Source organism: Octopus bimaculoides, chromosome 10 (genome assembly GCF_046866305.1).
Source record: "Octopus bimaculoides isolate indiv1 chromosome 10, ASM4686630v1, whole genome shotgun sequence".
Taxonomy (NCBI): Eukaryota; Metazoa; Mollusca; class Cephalopoda; order Octopoda; family Octopodidae; genus Octopus; species Octopus bimaculoides.
The window spans coordinates 26,133,832-26,155,788 of NC_142937.1; the positions used below are offsets into that span (position 1 = coordinate 26,133,832).

Consider the following 21,957-nt stretch of genomic DNA (forward strand, 5'->3'; position numbering starts at 1 on the left):
AGTGCAGTTTTGTTCTTATGTATGCCAACAGCTCTATAAAGAAGTGCCCATCTCTCAAAGTGGATGGAACATGTGGAAGAGGGAGACCCAGAAACACATGGGATGAGGTACTGAAGGATTGAAAGATGACCTCAGTATGCTGAGCCTTTCAGACGAGATGACAAAGGACTGAGATACCTGATGCCTTGCTGTACTCAAGATGACCCGCCCTCCACAGCAGAATTAAGGCTGCATCCCCTGGTGAAGGGGATTGGTCTACAAGAGTCATGTGCCAGTGCCACATAAAAAGCACTCATGTTGGTGCCACGTAAAGGCGCTTGTGCTGGTGCCACATTAAAAGCACCCTGCACACCCTGTAAAGTGGCTGGCATTAGGAAGGGCATCCAGCCATAGAAACCAAACTAAATCACAATGGAACCTGGTGCAGCTCTGGTCAAACAGTCCAACACATACCAGCTTCGAAAACAGACGTTAAAGGATGATGATAATGATATATATGTGTGCATGTGTATATGAATGTATGTGTGTGTGTGTGTGTGCATACATGTATTATGCTGTTATCCATGCCTGGCAAAGTTCTTTGCAGTGTCCTGCTGAGTAGATTAAAGGAGATTGATGTTTTGCTAAGAGAGAAGCAGACAGGTTTTCCGAGTGGCAGATCTTTGTGTTGCAAAATATAATTAAGTAAAGAAGAGAACCTAGCATGCAACTACTTGTAGGGAACGACCGTGCGAACTCAAAAAAGGAGAAATGGTGACGGATGGAAAAACAGAGGACTCCTTTTATTTAAATGGGTCACACGGTCGAACACACAAATAATATATCAATGATGATATACATGATATGTTATACTACGATACCATAGATGACCAGTAATGAAAGACCACAACCGTATGAGATGAATAACAGAGATATTTATTGTAGCGTTAAAGATGTATGTCTGTGAGTGAGTGTGAACGCGACATATAATAACATAATCAAAGACAGGCCGTCGTACAAAGAAAAGTATGTATGTGAATGATACATGTATGTGTATGTGAGTTATTACAACAGATGGAAAGAGAGTCAATAACACGTGAGCAATTATACCAGTTCTTTAGTATACAATAGTATGAGTCTGTATGTGAAGTGAGTTGAGGCTGTGAGTGTGGCAGAGCTGATCACTAGTTGTGATGTCGTGGCATCGATGCCTGGCCGTGATTCTTGTTATACAGATGTTCGTCGCTGGCTGAAATTCTAGTCTGTTTATTTATCGTGGTGAAGGTGAGTCACCTAACAGAATCGAAGAGAGAGATGTGCCGCAGTGGTTTGGATTGGTGTACATAGAAAGTCGTGTAGACGCTGGTGGGGATTGATGCTGGTTAGTAGTAATCGTGTTGGTCATGACGATGATGCTGGTCAGTAGTCGTAGACTCGTGTTGCTGATGTGGCGATGGCGGTGGTCATCGTTGGCTGGACGAAGCTGTTGAAGTGGTCGCTGGCTGATTGTTGCTGCTGCTGTCGTGTGGTACATGGCAGTCTCTATAGAGAAACTGGACCGAGACAAATTTGTTGGGTATGAGTTGCTCTATTTAAAGCGTTAAGAGGGCTCCAAGACGGTAGTAGAAAAACACTATCACGTGACCTTATTAAGGGCTGTGATTGGTCAATTTGCGTTCTGGCGGGAACGGTTCGAAGAAGTTGCCGATTCGAATAATGATCAGTCACGTGATGACAAGGAATGGGTTCTCTGCTACGCTCGCGTTTGTTTATATTCAAATGAGAAGAATGGCGATAGCAGTTTTGTATCTAATGGCGATAGGTAGAAGAGACGATAGGTAGTTTCACTACATACTTATTGTTATGCACAATCCTTTTATGATATCAACCTGCCCGAGATTGCTGTTACTTCTAATACAAACTTTTTGATTTAAATCTAAAATCCATAAAAATTTTAAAAAATTTTTTATTCCAAACATCCAACTAAATAATACAATATTCTTTTATTAAATTCTTCTTTATTTCCAAAAATAAGTGAAACAAGGGCAGTGTATGTCATCAGAAATATGGTAACAAAAGGGGCTGGCACCATGCAAAAATCATCAGTGCTGGTGCCACATAAAGAGCACCCAGTACACTATTAAGTGGTTGGCATTAAAAAGGGCATCCAGTCAAAGAAACCATGTCAAAACAGTTAACTGGAGTCTGGTGCAGCCCTCCAGCATGCCAGTTCCTGTCAAACCATCCAACCCATGCCAGCATGGAAAACAGACATTAAATGATGGTAATGACGACGCTTTTTTGTAAAATTTTAAACTTTAAAACTAGTTTGTTGGTGTTTTATAAATCTTTTCATATCAAGTACATCAGTAATATTTCATTTGATTGCCAATGGACCACGAATAAATATATATATTAAAAAAATTGAAAACCTCTGCATAAGGGATACACGTGTCTGTGATATACTTAACCACTTAGACTGAAATTTGATGAGAGATTTGGAAAATTCATCATCGGAAACGACAATTTGTTTTTGTTTGTCTTTTCTCTACACACTTTTCTATCTCTTTTTCATCTTCTTATAATGTCCATTGTTTCACCCGCTAAACTCCTTTCTTCACCTTCAAAACTATCGTTATTCCCCCACCTCTTTAAAACGTGGCCCCAGCATGGCCGCAGTCCAATAACTTGAAACAAGTCAAAAGAATATAAGAATAACAGAATAGATGTAAAAACGAACTGACGGCCACCTCCACTACTACGACTGCAACCGTCGTCAGTCGGCGGCGTGAGTAAGTAAGTGGTACGCATGCGCAGTGACCTTGTGCTGACGTCGATGGATGATGTCTGCTAAGTTAGTAGCACTGCTTTAGCTGGACGCCGTCACCAACATCATCACCGCTTCTCAAACGGGCTTCATTTCGGCTTTCCAGCTGGAATTTCTACACCACCGAGCTCTCACCCACCCCCACTATATATATATTTATATGTGTGTGTATAGATACATACATAGATACGTACACATACACACACACAGTTAAGCGCTCAAGCTCACTATGGTATAATCTTACCAATTTCCCATGGATAATATATATTGTATTTAATCTAACGTCACCTACCATCAAACTCTTTTATAATCAACCAGCTGTCATCACCCCCTACTTCTGTCTAATGCTGCTAACACACACTCTTTTCCTCTCTCTCTCTCCCCTCAGCAACAGTAGCAGTTGTTAACGGGGTTGGCAAGGAGCACCTTGTCTCTTCATCTCTCTCTCTCTCAGCCCCACATCTCTAACAACCAGCCCTACCTGTCAATATTATTACAGAGATACTCATCTATATTATTGTCCCTACTTTATTACAGACGCAGTTGTCACTGGATTTCGATAGTGTACTTGTTATGGACGAATCATCATTTCTTCCCTCTGCTCCTTTTCTCTTCCCTGATTATTTCTTTAAATAGCAAAAATCGCCCTTTTTGTTGTGGACCCTATACAACTAGGAGTATATATTACATCTTTGCTGTCCTCACACGACATTTGGACACCAAAAGAAATCTTGTCTGGATTCAGAAGTTTTTTTCCCCATTTGTGTTTGGGGTTTACACACATTTGTAAGTATTAAAATATTATTTTCACTTATATTGCATTCCTCATGTTTTAATCTTGTGATTTCATTGACGTTCATCTTTACAACTGTTGCTCTACACACTTGCACACCACATATATTGTGTGTATGTGGATATATATATATATTGTGTGTGTGTTTATGTGTATATATATATATATATATATATATATATATTGTGTGTTTATGTATATATATATATATATATATACATACATATTTATATATGCTTTATATATTGTTTATGTGTATATATATATAGTGTTTATGTATATATATATATATATTGTGTGTGTGTTTATGTATATATATATATTGTGTGTGTGTTTATGTATATATATATATTGTGTGTGTGTGTTTATGTATATATATATATATATATATTGTGTGTTTATGTATATATATATATATATAGTGTGTGTTTATGTATATATATATATATAGTGTGTGTTTATGTATATATATATATATAGTGTGTGTGTTTATGTATATATATATATATTGTGTGTTTATGTATATATATATATGTATATATTGTGTGTTTATGTGTGTATTTGTGTGTGTGTGTATATATATATATACACACATTTATATATGCTTTATATATTATGTTTATATATATATACATTGTGTGTGTAGACATATTTATATATGCTTTATATATGTGTGGTGTGTGTGTGTGTGTGGACATATTTTTGTTAATATGTATGAATATATATAATCTATATAGTTGTATGTGTGTGTATGCATATATGTATATCTATATAACCTATGTATACACAGTGTGTGTGTGTGTGTGTATATATATATATCTCGAGTATGTAATACTTTTACGAAGATAGTGTAATAAATCTGGCCACATTATCAATATTATTCTTCTGTCGAAATGAACACAACTTTACGATTTCTTATCGAAATTCTCAATAAAATAACTTCTAATGCTTAATGAAACAATTTTTAATTATCAGACCTATATAAAAAGAAAATGAATTAAAATAATTTTGAAATATTGTTTACTTTAAAAGCATTTAAAATTTAGAGTAGTTCATTAGGGTTAAATTTGCGAATTTAATATTAATAAAAGCTTTTAATTTTATGATATTCTATAATAAAAAAAATATTAACATAGGTTGTCTTTTTAAAATAATCTTTAAAATGTATCAAATAAGGTTTATTGTTAAAATATGATATTACATATTTCAAAAGAAAAAAATCCCCAGATTTACTGAGAAGGAAAAGAATTGTATTCATAAAATATGAATTTTATTGTCAAAAAAAGATTATCAACGTGAAAAAAAAAAAATCTAAAATAAATAAATAAAATGAAAGATCATTAGTTTAAATTTACATAATTTTTCCCTAAAAATCTTCAAATTAATTATAGAAAAATATAAGTGCATATTTACACATTAGTGCCCCAAGATTTTGTGAAAAATACATACGTTTAAACTAAAATTTTGGAGAGAGATTTTTCTGAGCGTGTAGATTATGGTTATATTGATAACATTAAAGAAAGAAAAATTTTTTTATGAGTTTCGAATCATTCTCACCTCGCCCAACCTTTGTTTCTTTCATAACTCCCTTGAAAATGCCTATTTTAAATGACATTCTGTAGAAATACGTTTACGAGAATCTAGATTATGTAATGTTGATGTATCAAACCTAAATTTCTGAAAAAAGAATGTAAAATACTGAAATTACGGAAATTGGTGATAACATAATCTAGACGGAAGGATGAAGAACGATCTAAAATTCCTCCCAAAAGTTCGTATTTGGGGGTGGGGGTCCTAAAATTTCACCAGTGTAATTGTAATCTACACCTTCGAAGACGTATCTCGGTAAAATTTCATTGAAAAATATACACTTTTTTAAAAAAAGTTACGAGAAAAGTCGGTGGGGCACCAATCTGTAGTTATGCCAAAATACGTGTCATAATACTGGTGAATCTGTCATTTAAGTTCAAATAAACCATCATTATGTCGCTCTCCTTCCCCAGATTTTGATGATTAAGAAGATGGACCCCGGCATTAGTTACTTATAACTGTTGTGTTTGTTGTTATCGTCAGTAAGATGTACTTTTAAGCGGTACCTGGGTGGTTATGTCACGGCGCTGGGTGTCTCTTTGCTAAGAACATCACTGCACGGGGACGAGATGCGAACCGTTGAGTATTCACTCAGTGAGTATATCTACTATGTTGTGTGTGTGTGTGAAAAAAGGAGCTTTTACCTCTAATAAACATGTATACTACTTTCTTAAAAGAAACATTTTTTTAATATATACTACGTAATACGCATATCGAGTCCCATTCGAATTATTGTTTTGCCAGCTCTATACTGGGCAATATGATCACCATTTATTCCTTTGTCACCTCTTTTTTCTAATTACCACTCTATACACGTCTAACATTTCGTTCTGAAACATACGTATATTGAATTATATATATGTATATACATTTACCGAATAAACTGTGTAAATCAGTGTGTGTGTGTGTGTGTGTGTGTGTATATATATATATATATATATATATATATATATATGAGAGAGAGAGAGTGTAGCGTTTAAAATACTGCAAAATGGGATGAAACAACAAATGTGTACCCAACATCTTTCTGCGTTTCATGCATGTAATTATATATACTAAATCCACCTAGGTTACCTTGCACGGGTTAAGGGAAGGAGTGTCTTCATGATGGCTCAACCTTCATGAAATAGCTGTTAAAATCTCCCTTCAAATCACATCCTACCATTATAAAAATAATGACGTGTTGGATAATATCTTGGGTTCCCCGCGCACAAGAAAAAGACGGTTTGCTCACGGCTAGATTACTTTTAATCATGGGTCTGCTTGATCTACTTCGACCTGGGTTTAAATAACAATCACATAACCTGCATTATATGCTTTAACGACACCCTACCACCCCTACATACATCGTAGCAAGTGGTTATTCACATTGAAGAGACATCGATTTCTACAGTGTTTGTATTTTATTGCTACCGGCCCTGGTCATCGACTCCATCGACACATTATTACGTATTAAACCTGTGTATGGAAGGAGATCGTCTGAAATGGCAAATTGACCTCTCACACTCCGTTCTGTTATTATTGTTGTGTAATGATAAAAGAGCAGTCTGAATGATTACTAATCTGTCTGGGGAAGAAGGCTTGTTGGTTAGTTCACAAGTCCATAGTGTTTAAGGCGTTCTCTAATAGAAGACGAGCAAATGAATGCATTTACAGTTGAAGTAAGCTGCCGACTGTCCCCAGTCTACGGTACCGCTTTTATTCGCCGTCGTGTTATTTCACCTAACTCTTCATATCAACAATCTCCAGCCACAGTGAACCTGGTTAGTTGGCTGGTTGAAAGCCTGCTAGCATTTTAAGGGCCCTACATGACATTTTAATTTGAAAATGTGAAAACTGAGTAACATTTTAAGGGCGTTTTGGCATTTTCTTTTCATGCCAAATGATTGGAATTAAGGGCGCATGAGTGTGAAAATTTGGTTTGAATCGCAGAAAAGTCGTAGTTGGCTGCAGGGAATAACCAGAGAGAGCGAGAGAGAGAGTGTGTGTGTGTGTGTGTGTTCTGAGATAGAAATCATATGAAAGTATTTAGTAGAAGGTTTGGAGTTTTTTATTTGTTTTTGTTTTTTTAAAAAGTCATCATCTGTGAATGAATATGGTTTGGTATAACCTGTACCATGTTTTCACTCATTGTTTTTAGGTGTCTCTGTAGGTGTGAATAGACACAGACACCTTCTTAACTCTCTCTTTCTCTCTCCCTTTGACCCAGAAGTATATTCAGGATGTGACACCTGGAGAGAGAGAGAGAGAGAGAGAGAGAGAAATGCACCAGCACTCAAATGGTATTCATTACTCATTTTGGAGCTGAATAGAATGAAGCTACATAAAATGAAGTGTCTTGTTGAAAGACACAATGCTTCATCTGGTCTGGGAATTGAACTCATAACATTATAATTATGAGCTGAACACCCTAACGACAAAGGCATGCATCTGGGTAATGGAATTAAAACTGGAGTATTTTGGAGGAGAGGCAGGTCTTTGGAATAGGTTTCAACAGTGTCAGCTCTGTAGATTTGGTTGGTACGGAGTAGAATCAGATGCTTATTTAATACCTTTTGAGGGTATTCTATGCTGGGGCCTGCAGTCACCAAACTTGAATTTGGTGGCTGCAGTGCCAACATGGAATACTTTCAAGAAATAATAGATGGTCACCTACAAGAGAATCAGCTCAAGGAGGATAGAATTCGTTGTAGAGGCAGATGACTAAAAGAGATAATACGACATAACAGTGGCTCTGACTGTCCTTGATATAGGGATAATTAAACTAAGCTATGTTTACCCTATAGCTGGTTTTTTGTTTAAAATAATCACAAAATAAGTTGTTCTTTCTGGTTTAATCTGTGTCATAGATTTTGTTTCATTTATGGCATTGTTATCTAAATACTGAAAATGTGGCATAGACAGGCAGTCATTACATTTTTTTTTTACAAACTTTCAGTCTGTTCGCTTTCTCTCTCTCTCTCTTCATACACATACCACACACACGTGGCAATGTCAGATGTCAGACTGTGTGTAAGGAGGTCTTCAGATGCTCTAGATGGGAATAGTTAACTGTAAAGGGCACCCATTAAATTAAGTAGATGAACTTCTCAGATAACTTACTAAAACATAGTCAATAGTTTCTGTCACCAACAAGATCTAATTTATGTTATGAATGGTTTTAATGAAGGCTTAGTTACTTGTATAAGACAAGGGTGGAAATTTAAAGGGGTTGTTTTTACATTTGGAAACCAAGAGTTTTTCTGTATTTTTTTCTCAGTATATCATCTGTATAAAGCATATATAAAATTTGTTTTGCTAAATGGTAGTGAGACATGTATAAAAGACTGTAGAAGATCAGATGTTACAAAGAAATGAGTGTGATTTAATGGATGTCTGCGTTCACAGCATTTGTTTTCAGCGAAAAAGATGCCATGCCACGAGTCCAAGTGTAGAGTTTCATAATGATCAATGTACATCAGTTAAGTCTTTCTAATAGAATGTGGTGACCACTGGTGATGGTGTCATGTGAAAAAAAATACTGGTACTGGTGCTACATAAAAAGCACCCAGTACATAGTAAAGTGGTTGGTGCTAGGGAAAGATTTCCAGCCACAGAAGCCATACTAAAACAGACAATTGGAACCTAATGCAGCTCTTTGGTTTGCCAGCTCCTGTCAAACCATCCAACCCATGCCAGCATGGAAAACTGATGTTAAATGATGATGATGTGAGAGTGTAATCAGTTCTCACTTGTCATTCTGAAGTTCAGAACAGGTGTGGCTGTGTGGTTAAGAAGTTTGCTTCCCAACCTCATGGTTTCAGGTTCAGTTTCACTGCATGACACCTTGAACAAATGTTTTTTACTATATCACTGGACTGACCAAAGCCTCATGTGTAGATTTGGTAGATGGAGACTGGAAGAAGCCTGTCGTGTGAGTTGGTAGGTGCGTTAGTGCCTCTTTGTTTCATTTTCACGGGATAGTTATAAATAACTGTCACCATCATATGAACAATGTTACCAATATTCTGTGAGAACATGTCTAGCTATGAAAACAAGTGTGAGTTGACAAAAGGGTGTCAAACCCTAGAAAATTGCCATGACAAATTCCATCAAGCATGGAAAAGTGGGTGTTAAATGATAATGATGATGATGTAAAATAGACCCAAGGCAAATAGAATGTGTCAGGTTTGCAGTGAAAACTACAAAATGTTAAGACCCAATAATCACTTCAAGATAAATATACTCTTTGAAAAATAAACTGTATTTGTCACTGATGGTCACAATTGTCCAACAAGTGGACAACCATCACACATACACATGTGATGGAGGGGTTTGTGTGTGTAATACTGACATCCATTTGCTAATGGTTTTTAAGTGCCAGTGTAAATGTGAGGAGACAAAGGCACCACTTCAATGCTCTTGTCTTTAAGCATCAACAAATCTAGGATGAGATGGCTGAAGGAAGTGAGACAGAGAGAGAGAGAGAGAGCTGAAGAGAGTGGGAAAGAGAGAGAGAGAGAGAGCTGGAATTGTTCATTGTCACCAACAGGAAGCTCATAGGTCCTGGATAGAAGGATATCCTTTATGAGAAACGTTACATCTGTGGATTCATGATTCCTAAAGGAGGTGTGCTAACCCGAAGAAAATGCAACCTCCTTTCTCTGCCTTTAGCCGACCCTTGTCCTACATGTCTGGTCTTGCTGAGAGCAATGATACGGTGGTTGAATTCTCCAAGTTTCTGAACAAAGCTCTTCTCATTTCTGCTCCATTGTAGTTAACTATATCCATCCAAGTTTGTACCTTCGAATTTCATGTTAGTATTCCAACTGCAAGGTTTTATAGTCCCTCTGGGTGCAGTTATTAAGAGGAAATAAGGTGAAGCAAGCTGTTTCAGGTACCTTTCCTAGCTCCCTCTCATTGTAGAGTGGCTCCTAAAAAAAAATAAAATAAAAAAAAAGCTTACCCATTCATAGATGTCAAAAAACTCTCCTGCTTCTGTGTGCAAGAATTCATCAGCTAAACTAAACTTACACCCTGTGTACTGTATATCAACTAGGAGCTTCTTCATTAACAATCCTGCCCCCACAGCTGATTGTCAGTTCTTGCAACACACATAAGAATGCAGACTGAGTTGGTTTCACATGTGAATGGTGTACCACATAATTAGATATGCAGTCTTTGCTAAACCTTCAGTTGTCAATAATGGCAAGATAATTCAAGAATAGAATAACTACAGCCCTCTCGCACCTTCCTAACCACTGTGTGAGTTAATTTCATATTATCTGCCTTATCTACCATTAAGAACTTGGGGCAATAGGTCACATTTCAACCTTGCTGCCCTGTTAAGAGCATGAGGCTCCTGATAGCATCACCAGAACAAAAAAGCCTCTCCACTACATCCAGGTAGAAGTTCCGGTTTAAACGCTGGTACTTTATTGTGTACATTAGTGTCAGGTCTTGTAGCTGTAAAGATGTACTCTATATTAAGGCTGTCACATGAACTGATAACTGTTTATACTGCCTCTTGAACCAAAATTGCTGCTGAATTGGAATTAAACCTAGACAAAGAACATTAAGGAAGTTAACACTCCCAAAATTTACTGTAGCATCTGTGAAAAACATTACAAAAAGGATAAAATTCCAGCAAAGAGTTGAACAATACCTATTAATAATTGAAGAACCATTGTTGGGTATGTTGAAAAGGGCCACCCCTTCAACACATGAACAAAGCATTGATATACAGACACAGAAACAACAAGACTGGTTTAATGACAAAGGATCCCTAACACCTCAATGAAGAGAAGTAGACAGCCCACAGACCCTCATATCCAACAAAAAGAGTAAAGCTTATCAGAAAAGCAAAATTCTGACACAGTAGATTAGTCATATTCTAAAAGACTGATGATGAAAAGGGAGAGAGAGCTAAAAAAAAATATAAGAAAACCTACACCTCATGGTCATCAATGATGTCAGCAGTTTCTTCAATGCCACAAAGGCCATCTGCAACTTCTAAATGAATAGCAGGACACCAATTAAAAACAGAAACTTTACAACCTCTTAAAAACTGAGGAAAATCAGTCACTGCAGGAAGGAACAGTTTGAGCAGCTCCAAGTTTGCTATCCTAATGTTGGTGAAGATGCTATTTTACAACACATCTCATCTAGACTTACCGAAGATGTGCATGGCAGAACCTACTTGACATTTAAAAAAGTCCACTTTGCTGTGAATGGCTTGAAGAACAATAAAACCTCAAGCATTGAAATCTTCAAGGATAGAAAGATTTATTGGAATATTTCAACAGTGCCTTTACTAGGGAATTGTCAAAGAATAAATACCTGTGTTTGATATCCATCCATCCATCCATCCATCTATCTATCTATAACTGCTGAGACAATCTGGTGCTCGACTGAAGATTGAAAGCCCCAAATGACCTGTTCTTGTTTTTTCCTGTCCTTTTTTGTATTGTCTAACTGTCCAAATGTTTTGTTGCCTGCTACATTCTTGTTCCATTTTTTGTGTTGATTTTATATATATAGACACAGGAGTGGCTGTGTGGTAAGTAGCTTGCTTACCAATCACATGGTTCTGGGTTCAGTCCCACTGCGTGGTATCTTGGGCAAGTGTCTTCTACTATAGCCTCGGGCCGACCAAAGCCTTGTGAGTGGATTTGGTAGACGGAAACTGAAAGAAGCCCATCGTATATATGTATATATATATGTGTGTGTGTGTGTGTATATGTTTGTGTGTCTGTGTTTGTCCCCCCAACATCGCTTGACAACCGATGCTGGTGTGTTTACGTCCCCATAACTTAGTGGTTCGGCAAAAGAGACCGATAGAATAAGTACTAGGTTTATAAAGAATAAGTCCTGGGGTCGATTTGCTCGACTAAAGGCGGTGCTCCAGCATGGCCTCAGTCAAATGACTGAAACAAGTAAGAGTAAAGAGTATATATATATCTCAAATACCATTTTTTTCTCAGTTATGTCTAAACTATTGTGATCATCTCTCCTTGTCAATGTCCAGATATTCCTGTTAACCTGTCATTCATACTTTAACCTCTCACCTAACTCTTTCTCCCCGTATACTGTAGCCCCACTCAAAGTCCAACTTAATATTGTGGGTTGTATGGCACCCTCACTTGTGTTGGTGCCGTGAAAACAGCACCCAGTGCACTTAGTACAGTGGTTAGCTTTTAAGAAGGGCATTCAGACACACTTTTAGTGCAGATATGGGAGCAGAATGCATCCCTGAGACCTATCAGATCCTATCAATCTGTCCAACTCATGTCAGCATAGAAGATAGCCATTAAAAGATGATAATGATATTTAGAGTTGAAATTTCCTGTATCATTTGTTGCTTTTAATAACAAAGGTTGAAGAGAGTTAATCTCTCTCTTCTGGGAAGGATAAATGTTTTTCTGATTTCAAATCCTACTGGTTTTTGGTTTTAGATCTTACCCTACTCTTGCTGATAAAATATAAGTTCTCATAAAAGTAGACCTGTTTAAATTGACTGCAGCCCCACCTTGCAAAAATCACTGTATTCTTTGTAAGAAATCAATATGTGTATGTGTTTCAATAGATACCGTACTATATTTAGCCATAATAAATTACAAATAATAATAATAATAATAATAATAGTAATAATAATAATAATAATAATAATAAAGCAGACAGTCACGTGAATAAAAACTGGATGAGTAGGTATCATGTGATGACATAAGCTAAGAGTTCCTGGACTGTTCTAGGCAAATATAACCAAAGATTTCTTAAGTTATGCTTTGTCCAGTATGATTCGTATGTTTTACTTCTGAAATCCAAATCCAGCTTCGATTGAAATCCTGTTTAGGTTTAGAGCCTGATAACAGTGGCTGATACTAATGTGTCTTATTTCCTTCAGATAATCGTGTATTATATTTGCTTCCTTACCTTTTGAGTAATTGAGTTCCAGGTCAGCTCTGATTGAGTACACACCTATGATAAAAGGCATTCAAACCTAGACCTGTTTTTTTTTCTTTTTGTGGGTGCAGGTAGAATTACTTTGTCTAATGTGTTGATTTTTTTTTTAAGACTAAGAAAGGAAAATTCAACTGGTGTTTCCACCATGTTGTACAACTGTTTATGGGCTCTCTTCATTAGCTCAATTTCTTAAAGGTCTGAGATGTCCCTAGTTCATTTGCAACAAAACAAAATTGTTTAATGAAGTTAGTAAGAGCATGATATGAGGGAAATTTGGTTGCTCTTTCTAGCAGGTAGAGTGAATATATAGAGGTTACCTCGTGCATACCTGTGTGTATATGTGTGTTGTAATGCAGGCTTCATATATGCCATAAACTTTATATCATATTTTTTGTCTGTCATCTAATGATGATGAGTGAGTCACCTGAAATATAAGGGATTAATAAATTATTTTCACTTTGTAAGAAACTCTCTGCTTTACATTATTTTATTCTTTCTTATATCACAATGCTTTACACAAGCTACAATGCTCTCCTTTATGAAAATATAATTAACTGTGATAAGAGATCTGAAGATGTGTAACTCCCAAATTTATTGACTTAATAACAATCCGGTAATTTCATTGGCCTATTACATTTCCTGTTTAGCAGTTTATTGGCCAGTATTACATTTCATACTTACAATTTTATTGGCCAATATTACACTTGTGATAGCAATTTCATTGGTTGATAGTATATTTCTTAGTAATTTCATTGGTTGATATTTCATTTATACTTCATAGTGGAGGTTGTATTGATTAATAAATTCTGCATTTGTGACCTCATCTTAGTTCCTGTAAGACTGTTCATAAACATAAAAATTATTTCTTATTGAAGAACTTTTTGTCTTATATTTGCAGCAGGGGGATGATGTCTGTTTTGTGGTAATACCTTTCTGGCAAATCATTGCTATATCGATATCATATATCTTAATATCATTATTATATCTTGACATTGTACTTTCACTATTGTCCATATCTATGATATTAACATGTACAATATTTTGATTGATATTGGTTTCAAATTTTGGCACAAGGCCAGTATTTTCTGGAAAGAGGGTAGGTTGACAACATTGACCCCCATTCTATATTTAAGAGACGAGGAATTATGTACATTATTTACATTATTTACATTTGACGGATATTTGTCCTCATCTTATTTGTTGTTAATACGTTTCAGCTGATATACCCTCCAGCCTTCATCAGGTGTCTTGGGGAAATTTTGAACCTGGGTTCTCATTCCTAAGGTATTTTTTAAAATGTTATTATTATTATATGCCCATGGGTGTATGGCGTAGTGGTTAAGAGTGTGGGTTACTAACCCCAAGATTCTGAGTTCGATTCCAAGCAGTGACCACATGACTGGGAAGCAAGTTTCTTACCCACACAGGTATGCTAGTGCCTGTCAAGATTAAAATCACATGGTAGGTGTAAATGAATGTTCTCAACATGCAAGTGCTGTGCCTAATTTCCAGTCTTCTGTGAATAACCTGTCCAGCTATGGGGAAGTATTGCCTTGCTTGGAAACAGGCGAGGGTTAGCAACAGGAAAGGCACCCGACTACTGGAAATCTGCCTTAACAAATTATAATCATTGCTATATTTCAATATTGTAGATCAGGGTATCATAGATATGGATCAATATTAAAAGAGTGATGTTCTAGTTATTGATTTCTTTGGACTGGGCTCCCAGCCAATTTTTGCAGGTGGTGGAGTGATGCAAAATTGATTAAATCTAATTCAGTTGCTGATTCAATCAACCCTAGTATACTGGAACTCAGGAGAGGGAGGCACCGATTGCGTTAAAGCATCTTAGTCAGGAGTCCTGCCATCAGCTGTTAGCAACATGCATTTATTACGTCTCAAGGAACATGCTAAACTGAATAGAACATTTCATGATAATTCGCTCAGTGCTTATTTGAGCAAATTTCCTTTTCGTCTTTGCAGCATTAGTAAAATGGATATCAGGCCAATATTGGAATTAATTCAGTTTGTTACAACCAGATTGAATTGAAACAATTTCATTATGGTAGAATCATCATCATAACCATCATCATTTAATGTCCATTTCTCATGCTGGCATGGGTTGGATAGCTTGACAGGAACTGACATGGCCAGGGGTCACACCATGTTTCATAGTCTATTTTGGCTTGGTTTCTACAACTGGATGCTTTTCTGGATGACCACTTTACAGAGTGTACTGGGTGCTTTTTACATGGCACCTTGGTTTTAGAATATCAATTCTGTTGTGGTGGGCAGGTCTTCTTGAGTACCGTTTAAAACACAAGTACCATTATTTTCCCTTTGTTTTGTAACAGTCATTGTCTTTGTCTCCATTTTCCCACGCTTGCATGTATTGTGCAGAACTCATTAACGTAGATTCTATACAGCTGGATGCCCTTCCTGTCACCAACCCTCACTGGTTTCCAAGTAAAGTAATATTTCCCCATGGCTGGACATGTTTTCATGGCAGACTGGAGGAAAGGGACACTGCTTGCATGACAGTGACATTTGTTTATAACTATCACGTGATGTCAAAACTAGGAGATCCCGAAACACACACACACACACACACACACGATCTATAACACACATATGTACATGTCTTTGTGTTTCCTTTCCTTGGCATTGTGTGATAGTTGTAAATGAGCATCACTGTTATATAAGCAGTGTCATTTGTTTCCATTCTTCCATGAAAACATGTTTGGCCAAGGAGAAATATTACCTCACCTGGAAACAGATAATAGTTGGCAAGAGGAGGAGCATCCAGACAGAAAATCTGCTTCAAGGAAGTGGACATTAAAACAATAATCTTTTTACTGTTGAACATAAAAACAGATGCTTACACCCAGAGACACACACATCTCTACTCCCACTCCCTGAAAATACACGTCCACATAATAGGTTTTCATACATAAATACACCCCATTGATTTATTAATCGTATTATTGCAGTCAGTTGCTAAATATTTTGTATGATTTTACTCGGATATTTTCCAAGGCAAACTTTGCCACCACAATTATTTCAAAGGGTGTTTCAGTGTAGCACATACAAACATTTATGAAACAGCAATTTTAGGAAGACAAACTATTTGTAATGTAAAGTCGTTTAGTGACTAATGTTTTGACGTCTTAACACAAGCCAATAAGGGAGCCTATAGTGGTCACTCGACCTGCTAGAAATAGCAGCCCAATCTCTTTCAAATTACAACCTACTGTCTTAAACAGGGCAGGGCGTATTATACAATGTTGTCCTAGATACTGTGTTTGAGATGGTCATGACAGGAATATTTTGAACCTTTAGTCTGCCTGATTGGAGCCGATTAGTAAATAAATGACTAAAATTCAATCTCTGTTAACAATTGCAGAAATTCGTAACTACCCACACCTGAACTAATATTACCACTGCCACCACCACCACCACATTTTGACAAGTAGTTGAATATCAGCATGTTACCTGTCCAGGGAATACTGTTTGATTGCTGTATTTTTAATTAGATTTTTGTTTATAAATAACTGATTAATTAACCATTTCATATGTATTTCACATGTTCCACGTCATTTATAAACATATAAGCATAATTGTGTGGTTAAGAATTTCACTTCCCAACTACATGTCCTCCTCGGGTTCATCCCCTTTCTGCAGCCCCTTAGGCAAATGCCTTCTACTAAAACTCTAGGCCAGGCCTGGCCAGCTTGAATCACATTGTGGGCCACTTTAATCACAGAAAGTTTTTTAAGGGCCGCTTGTATACTGACAGAATTGAAAGCATTTTGCTTTCTCATTCACCTACATATATGATCTATAACACACATACATATGTATGTGTGTTTCCTTACCTTGGCATTATGTAATAGTTGTAAACGAGCATCACTGTTATATAAGCAGTGTCATTTGTTTCCAGTCTTCCATGAAAACATGTTTGGCCAAGGAGAAATATTACGTTGCCTGGAAACAGATAATAGTTGTCAAGAGGAAGAGCATCCAGACAGAAGATCTGCTTCAAGGAAGTGGACATTAAAACAATAATCTTTTTACTGTTGAACATGAAAACAGATGCTTATACCCAGAGATACACACATCTCTACTCCCACTCCCTGAAAACATACATGTCCACATAATAGATATAATGAATGAATGATCGTTGATTCAACATGAAATATTATCATTTCAAAAAACAATAGTATCTTTCTCTTTTACTTTTCATTACAATCTTTAATTTTTGATACAATTTTTAAAATGTCTGCTTAAATAAACCCATTTCCAAAAAGTATCAAGCGGGCTGCAAGATAAAAGTCTGTGGGCTGCGTGTGGCCCGCAGGCCTCAGGTTGGCCAGTCCTGTTCTAGGCTGACTAAAGCCTTGTGAGTGCATTTGGTTGGCAGAAACTGAAAGTAGACCATTATATAATCAGAGACATGCCGCGCTTGGGTAGGCAAGGTAGGCAGTACCTAACCTGAATAAAATAGATCGATAACAACAGTTTCCTTTTATGGCAAAATATGCATCTAATTTAATAAAATCATGAAGGTTGCTCTGATTACTCTGCATAAAATGCAAAATATCTTTTTTTTTTTTTTGTAGATTAGGTAGGTATAATTCACCCCTGCCTTTCAATTTCAGTATTAAAACTACGCATAGTACTGCTGTAGTACACGTGCTGTGTACCTTCTGCCTTCAACTCAGTCATGCGGCTGTCAGTTGAAATATATTTGTCACATATTTCAACTAACCTGAATTCTGCTCATACCCAAACACCGCGCCTATGCTCCATAAATAAATAAATATATATATATATATACTTCTAATATAGGATAAGATTTTTTCAAAAAATCTCAAGTGGCCAGCATATTAAAATACCTTTAAAGGTGAAAATTATAAATAAGGGCAAAAGAAAAATTTCTTTGCCAATATGCTGAGAAATAGACTTTAAATCGTCAATCACCACATACAATATACATCGCTATGAACACACGTTCTACTGAAATCGAAGAAAGCAAGCTAACGGAATTTTTTATAATGCGTTAGCTTGCTTTCCTCGATTTCAGTAGAACGTGTGTTCATAGGGATGTATATTGTATGTGGTGATTGACAATCTAAAGTCTATTTCTCAGCATATTGGCATAGAAATTTTTCTTTTGCCCTTGATTATATTTGTTTATATATGTATATATGATGGCAATCTTTCATAGTCTGCAGTTTTTTGCTGAACAAACCTGCACAAATGATTTGTTTATAGGGATCAAATGTATGCGCTGTACATAAGCATACTCCCACCATCAAATCGCTGTTTCCTGAACAGGTATACAGTGTACCACACATCAGGTGTCGAAGTGATTGCAAAGCAACACGAGATGAAGTGTTTTGCTCAAAAACACAATGCACCACCCGGTCCAAGAATTGAAACCACAATCTTCTGATCATGAGTGCAACACCCTAACCACTAGGCCATGCAACCTTGACATATAGACACATGCATATATATATATGTGTGTGTGTGTGTGTGTTTGTCCCCCCACCATCGCTTGACAACCGATGTTGGTGTGTTTACGTGTCCCCGTAACTTAGCAGTTCGGCAAAAGAGACCGATAGAATAAGTACTAGACTTACAAAGAATAAGTTCTGGGGGTCGATTTGTTCGACTAAAGGCAGTGCTCCAGCATGGCCGCAGTCAAACGACTTAAACAAATAAGAGGAAAATGCTATAAACCTGTGATATTTATTTTATGAAACCATATTCAAGTGGATCACATTGGGATCATCACATTACTCTCGTTTCTTACCCACAATACACAAGAGTGTGTTCAGAAATCATTATCATCATCATCATTATTTAACATCCGTTTTCCATGGGTTGGATGGTTCGACTGGTGTTTGGGAAGCCAGGAGTCTGCACCAGGCTCCAGTCTGATCTGGCAGTGTTTCTACAGCTGGATGCCCTTCCTAACACCAACCACTCCAATAATGTAGTGGGTGCTTTTTTTTTTACATGCCACCAGCACAGGGGCCAGAGGAGGCTGACAACAACCACGATCGGTTGGTGATTTTTATGTGCCACCAGCACGGAAGCCTGTCGAGGTGGCACTAGCATCGGCCATGTTCAGACGGTGCTTTTTACGTGTCACTGGCACGGGGATCACAACTACAATTTCCATTTGATTTTGATGTGCTTGACTCAATAGGTCTCCTCAAGCACAGCATGTCACCTTACAATCCAAGGTACTTTTGAATGGGTTGGGGCTGGTTATGCATTTAAATAACTTGCTATTAATCATTTTCTCTTTTCGTTGCAGGTTTGCTGTGAGCAGCTCTTTATTTTTATTGTGTAGTTTTTGTGGATCATGCAGTGCATGAAACATGAGTGCCGGACCACTCACTGTAGAGATCATCTGTACCTGTATTCTTGCCTTGCTGCTTATTCATCGCTATGGTGATTGGAGGAAGCAGCATGTTCTGGTTACCTTGGCTACATTCGTTGCCTGGTATTTCTCTTTGATGATAATCTTCATCATCCCACTGGATGTTTCATCGGTGAGTCGGCAGCCTTTTATTTCATATTACCTCTCCTTGTTGTTGTCTTTATTGTTAACGAACTTGACATTAAATTGTAATTATGTAGGCGCAGGCATGAATGTGTAGTATGATGTTTGCTTCCTGACCACATGGCTCTGGGTTCAGTCCCACTACATGGCACTTTTGGCAAGTGTCTTCTATAGCCCTGGGCTAGCCAATACCTTGTCAATGCATTTGGAAGACAGAAACTGAAAGAAGTCCATTGTGAGTGAGTGTGTGTGTGTATATATATATATATATATTGGGCCTATATATATATATATATATATATATATATATATATATATATAGGGTCTATATATCTATCTATATATATATATTGGGCCTATATATATTTGAAGAAAAGCAACAAAAATGTATTAGGCTATAGCAGTACGTACGTTTCATACAAGCTTCATTTATTTATGTAGTGAGGACACCACATAAGATGTGCAATGAAAATGTACTCCTCAGCTGCATAATGGAAGTTCATTTCAGAAAGCATTCTTCGTCCCTCCTTGTGTTAAATAAATAAATGGTAAAATACAAAAGTAGACAAACAGACTCAGAACATTCTTAAGGAATACTGAATACTGCTGAAATTTAACTTGGCATACAAAGCATTTCCAGTGACTCACAGTAAATGTTTTGTGAGTTATTGGTTATGCCACTTATTTAAAAAAATGTTCTCTCCTTTTAGACAGGTGGGAAAACGGTTAACCATGAAGTGTTACAAGATTTCTGTGAGTAGTGGGAGAGAAAGAAGGCATAAAACTAGAAACTTGGCCTTAATACTGCAAAAAGCACACAAGCTGCCAGACGAGGGTGTTGAACTACACGACTGATTAAATTTATGAGGGGCTACTGAAAAGTTCCTGGTTTTAAGGGTATCGCGAAAGGCCTGGCTGGAGTCCCAATCTTCCAAGTTCTTTTACAGGGCTTAGAAAAACTGAAAGACTAGTGCAATAAACATGCAAATCTGAGAGGGGAATATGTTGAATAAAATCATAATTAACTGATCCTTCTGTATTTTCTTTTACCTAAAGCCAACAACTTTTCAGCACCCCTTGTACCACCCATTGTGGCATTAAAATAAAGAATAGCAATGTTTATGTATATAAGATGTGGCCTCCTGCCAAGGTTTACCATGTTATTTAATTTGCCAACAAAGATTTTGTATATATTTGTTCCATCTTGCTCAAAGTAGTAGCAAAATTTCTAAATTTAACCTTTTTTATTGTTTTTGTGTTACCATATATCTATTGAAACACACTGCTTTTGTTTCAAATAAATTTAGAAATGATGAAGAATTTAATAAAATAACTTTGTCACCATTAAAGCTGATGTTTGGGACATAAATGAACATGAAACTTTGATGTAAGCTTTTAGTTTCAATCACTTTTATTTGGGAAATTTGTAAAGTAATAAAAAGGATTAACATGCAGACCAGATATTTTAGGTCCTAAATCTTAAGATCCCATACAAACTAGAAATATTTGATGACCACCATTATAAATGTTAGAATATTTCTGTTTAAACAGTTGCAGGTTAACACCTGTAAGAAAGACATGAGCAGGGAAGAGATTCCTGGGGGATGATGTTTTGGAGGAGGAAGGATTGGGTAATGTAGTTGGTGTGGGAAAAAGGAGAAAGGTGGGGTTGGATGCACCAATAGTGATAAATGGGTTAACCCTTTTGTTACTGTATTTATTTTGAGATGCTCTGTGTTTCTTTCAACTAATTTTAAATATAAATGAGCAGCAGAAGCCATTATAATAGTGATAGTAAAGACAGAGAGAGAGGAGAAAATATGTGTGTGGGCCAGAGGCTGGCATGTGCCTATTAGTGATGAGATTTCAAGAAGTTTGAACATCCCTATTTTCAACAGGGTCCAGCATGTCAGTCTGTAATAGCCATTGCACCATTCCAAATGTGGGAGCAGTAGTCCCTTGTGGGCTTCACTTGAGCCTTGTTCAATGAAATATTTCTTGGCCCTAATGAGAAGAACTAGTATTTGGAATTCAGTCCTAGCTATGCTAAAGGATGTGCTATCACCACAAGACTTTCTCTGTTATAGCCAAATCCAGCATTTTGAACAACCGTAAAGGCTCTAGTTGGGTGACCGCTCATGTTTATAGGGGTGGGGTATGGTGTTTTTTTTCTTGATATGAGTACAGCTTGAAAGTTTTTTGTTTTTTTTCTCACAAAGTTGATATGGCCCCATTGGAGGATGCTCTCGA

General features: G+C 36.8%; 1 protein-coding gene across 2 annotated transcripts in view; it reads left to right on the plus strand.

Annotated features, from left to right (window-relative positions):
* The first annotated feature begins 2,811 nt into the window (after window positions 1-2,811).
* Window positions 2,812-21,957, plus strand: part of LOC106880753 (G protein-coupled receptor-associated protein LMBRD2) — a 41,938-nt gene continuing 22,792 nt past the window's right edge. Inside the window, exons 1-2 of one of the 2 annotated variants that reach the window (XM_089358470.1) lie at window positions 2,812-3,592; window positions 19,459-19,696. In XM_089358470.1, coding sequence (XP_089214596.1) covers window positions 19,523-19,696 — 174 coding nt within the window. In that variant the 5' untranslated portion in view covers window positions 2,812-3,592; window positions 19,459-19,522. Of the gene's footprint in view, window positions 3,593-5,672; window positions 5,784-19,458; window positions 19,697-21,957 lie in introns of those variants that run through there. The other variant, XM_089358471.1, reaches the window with a different exon arrangement.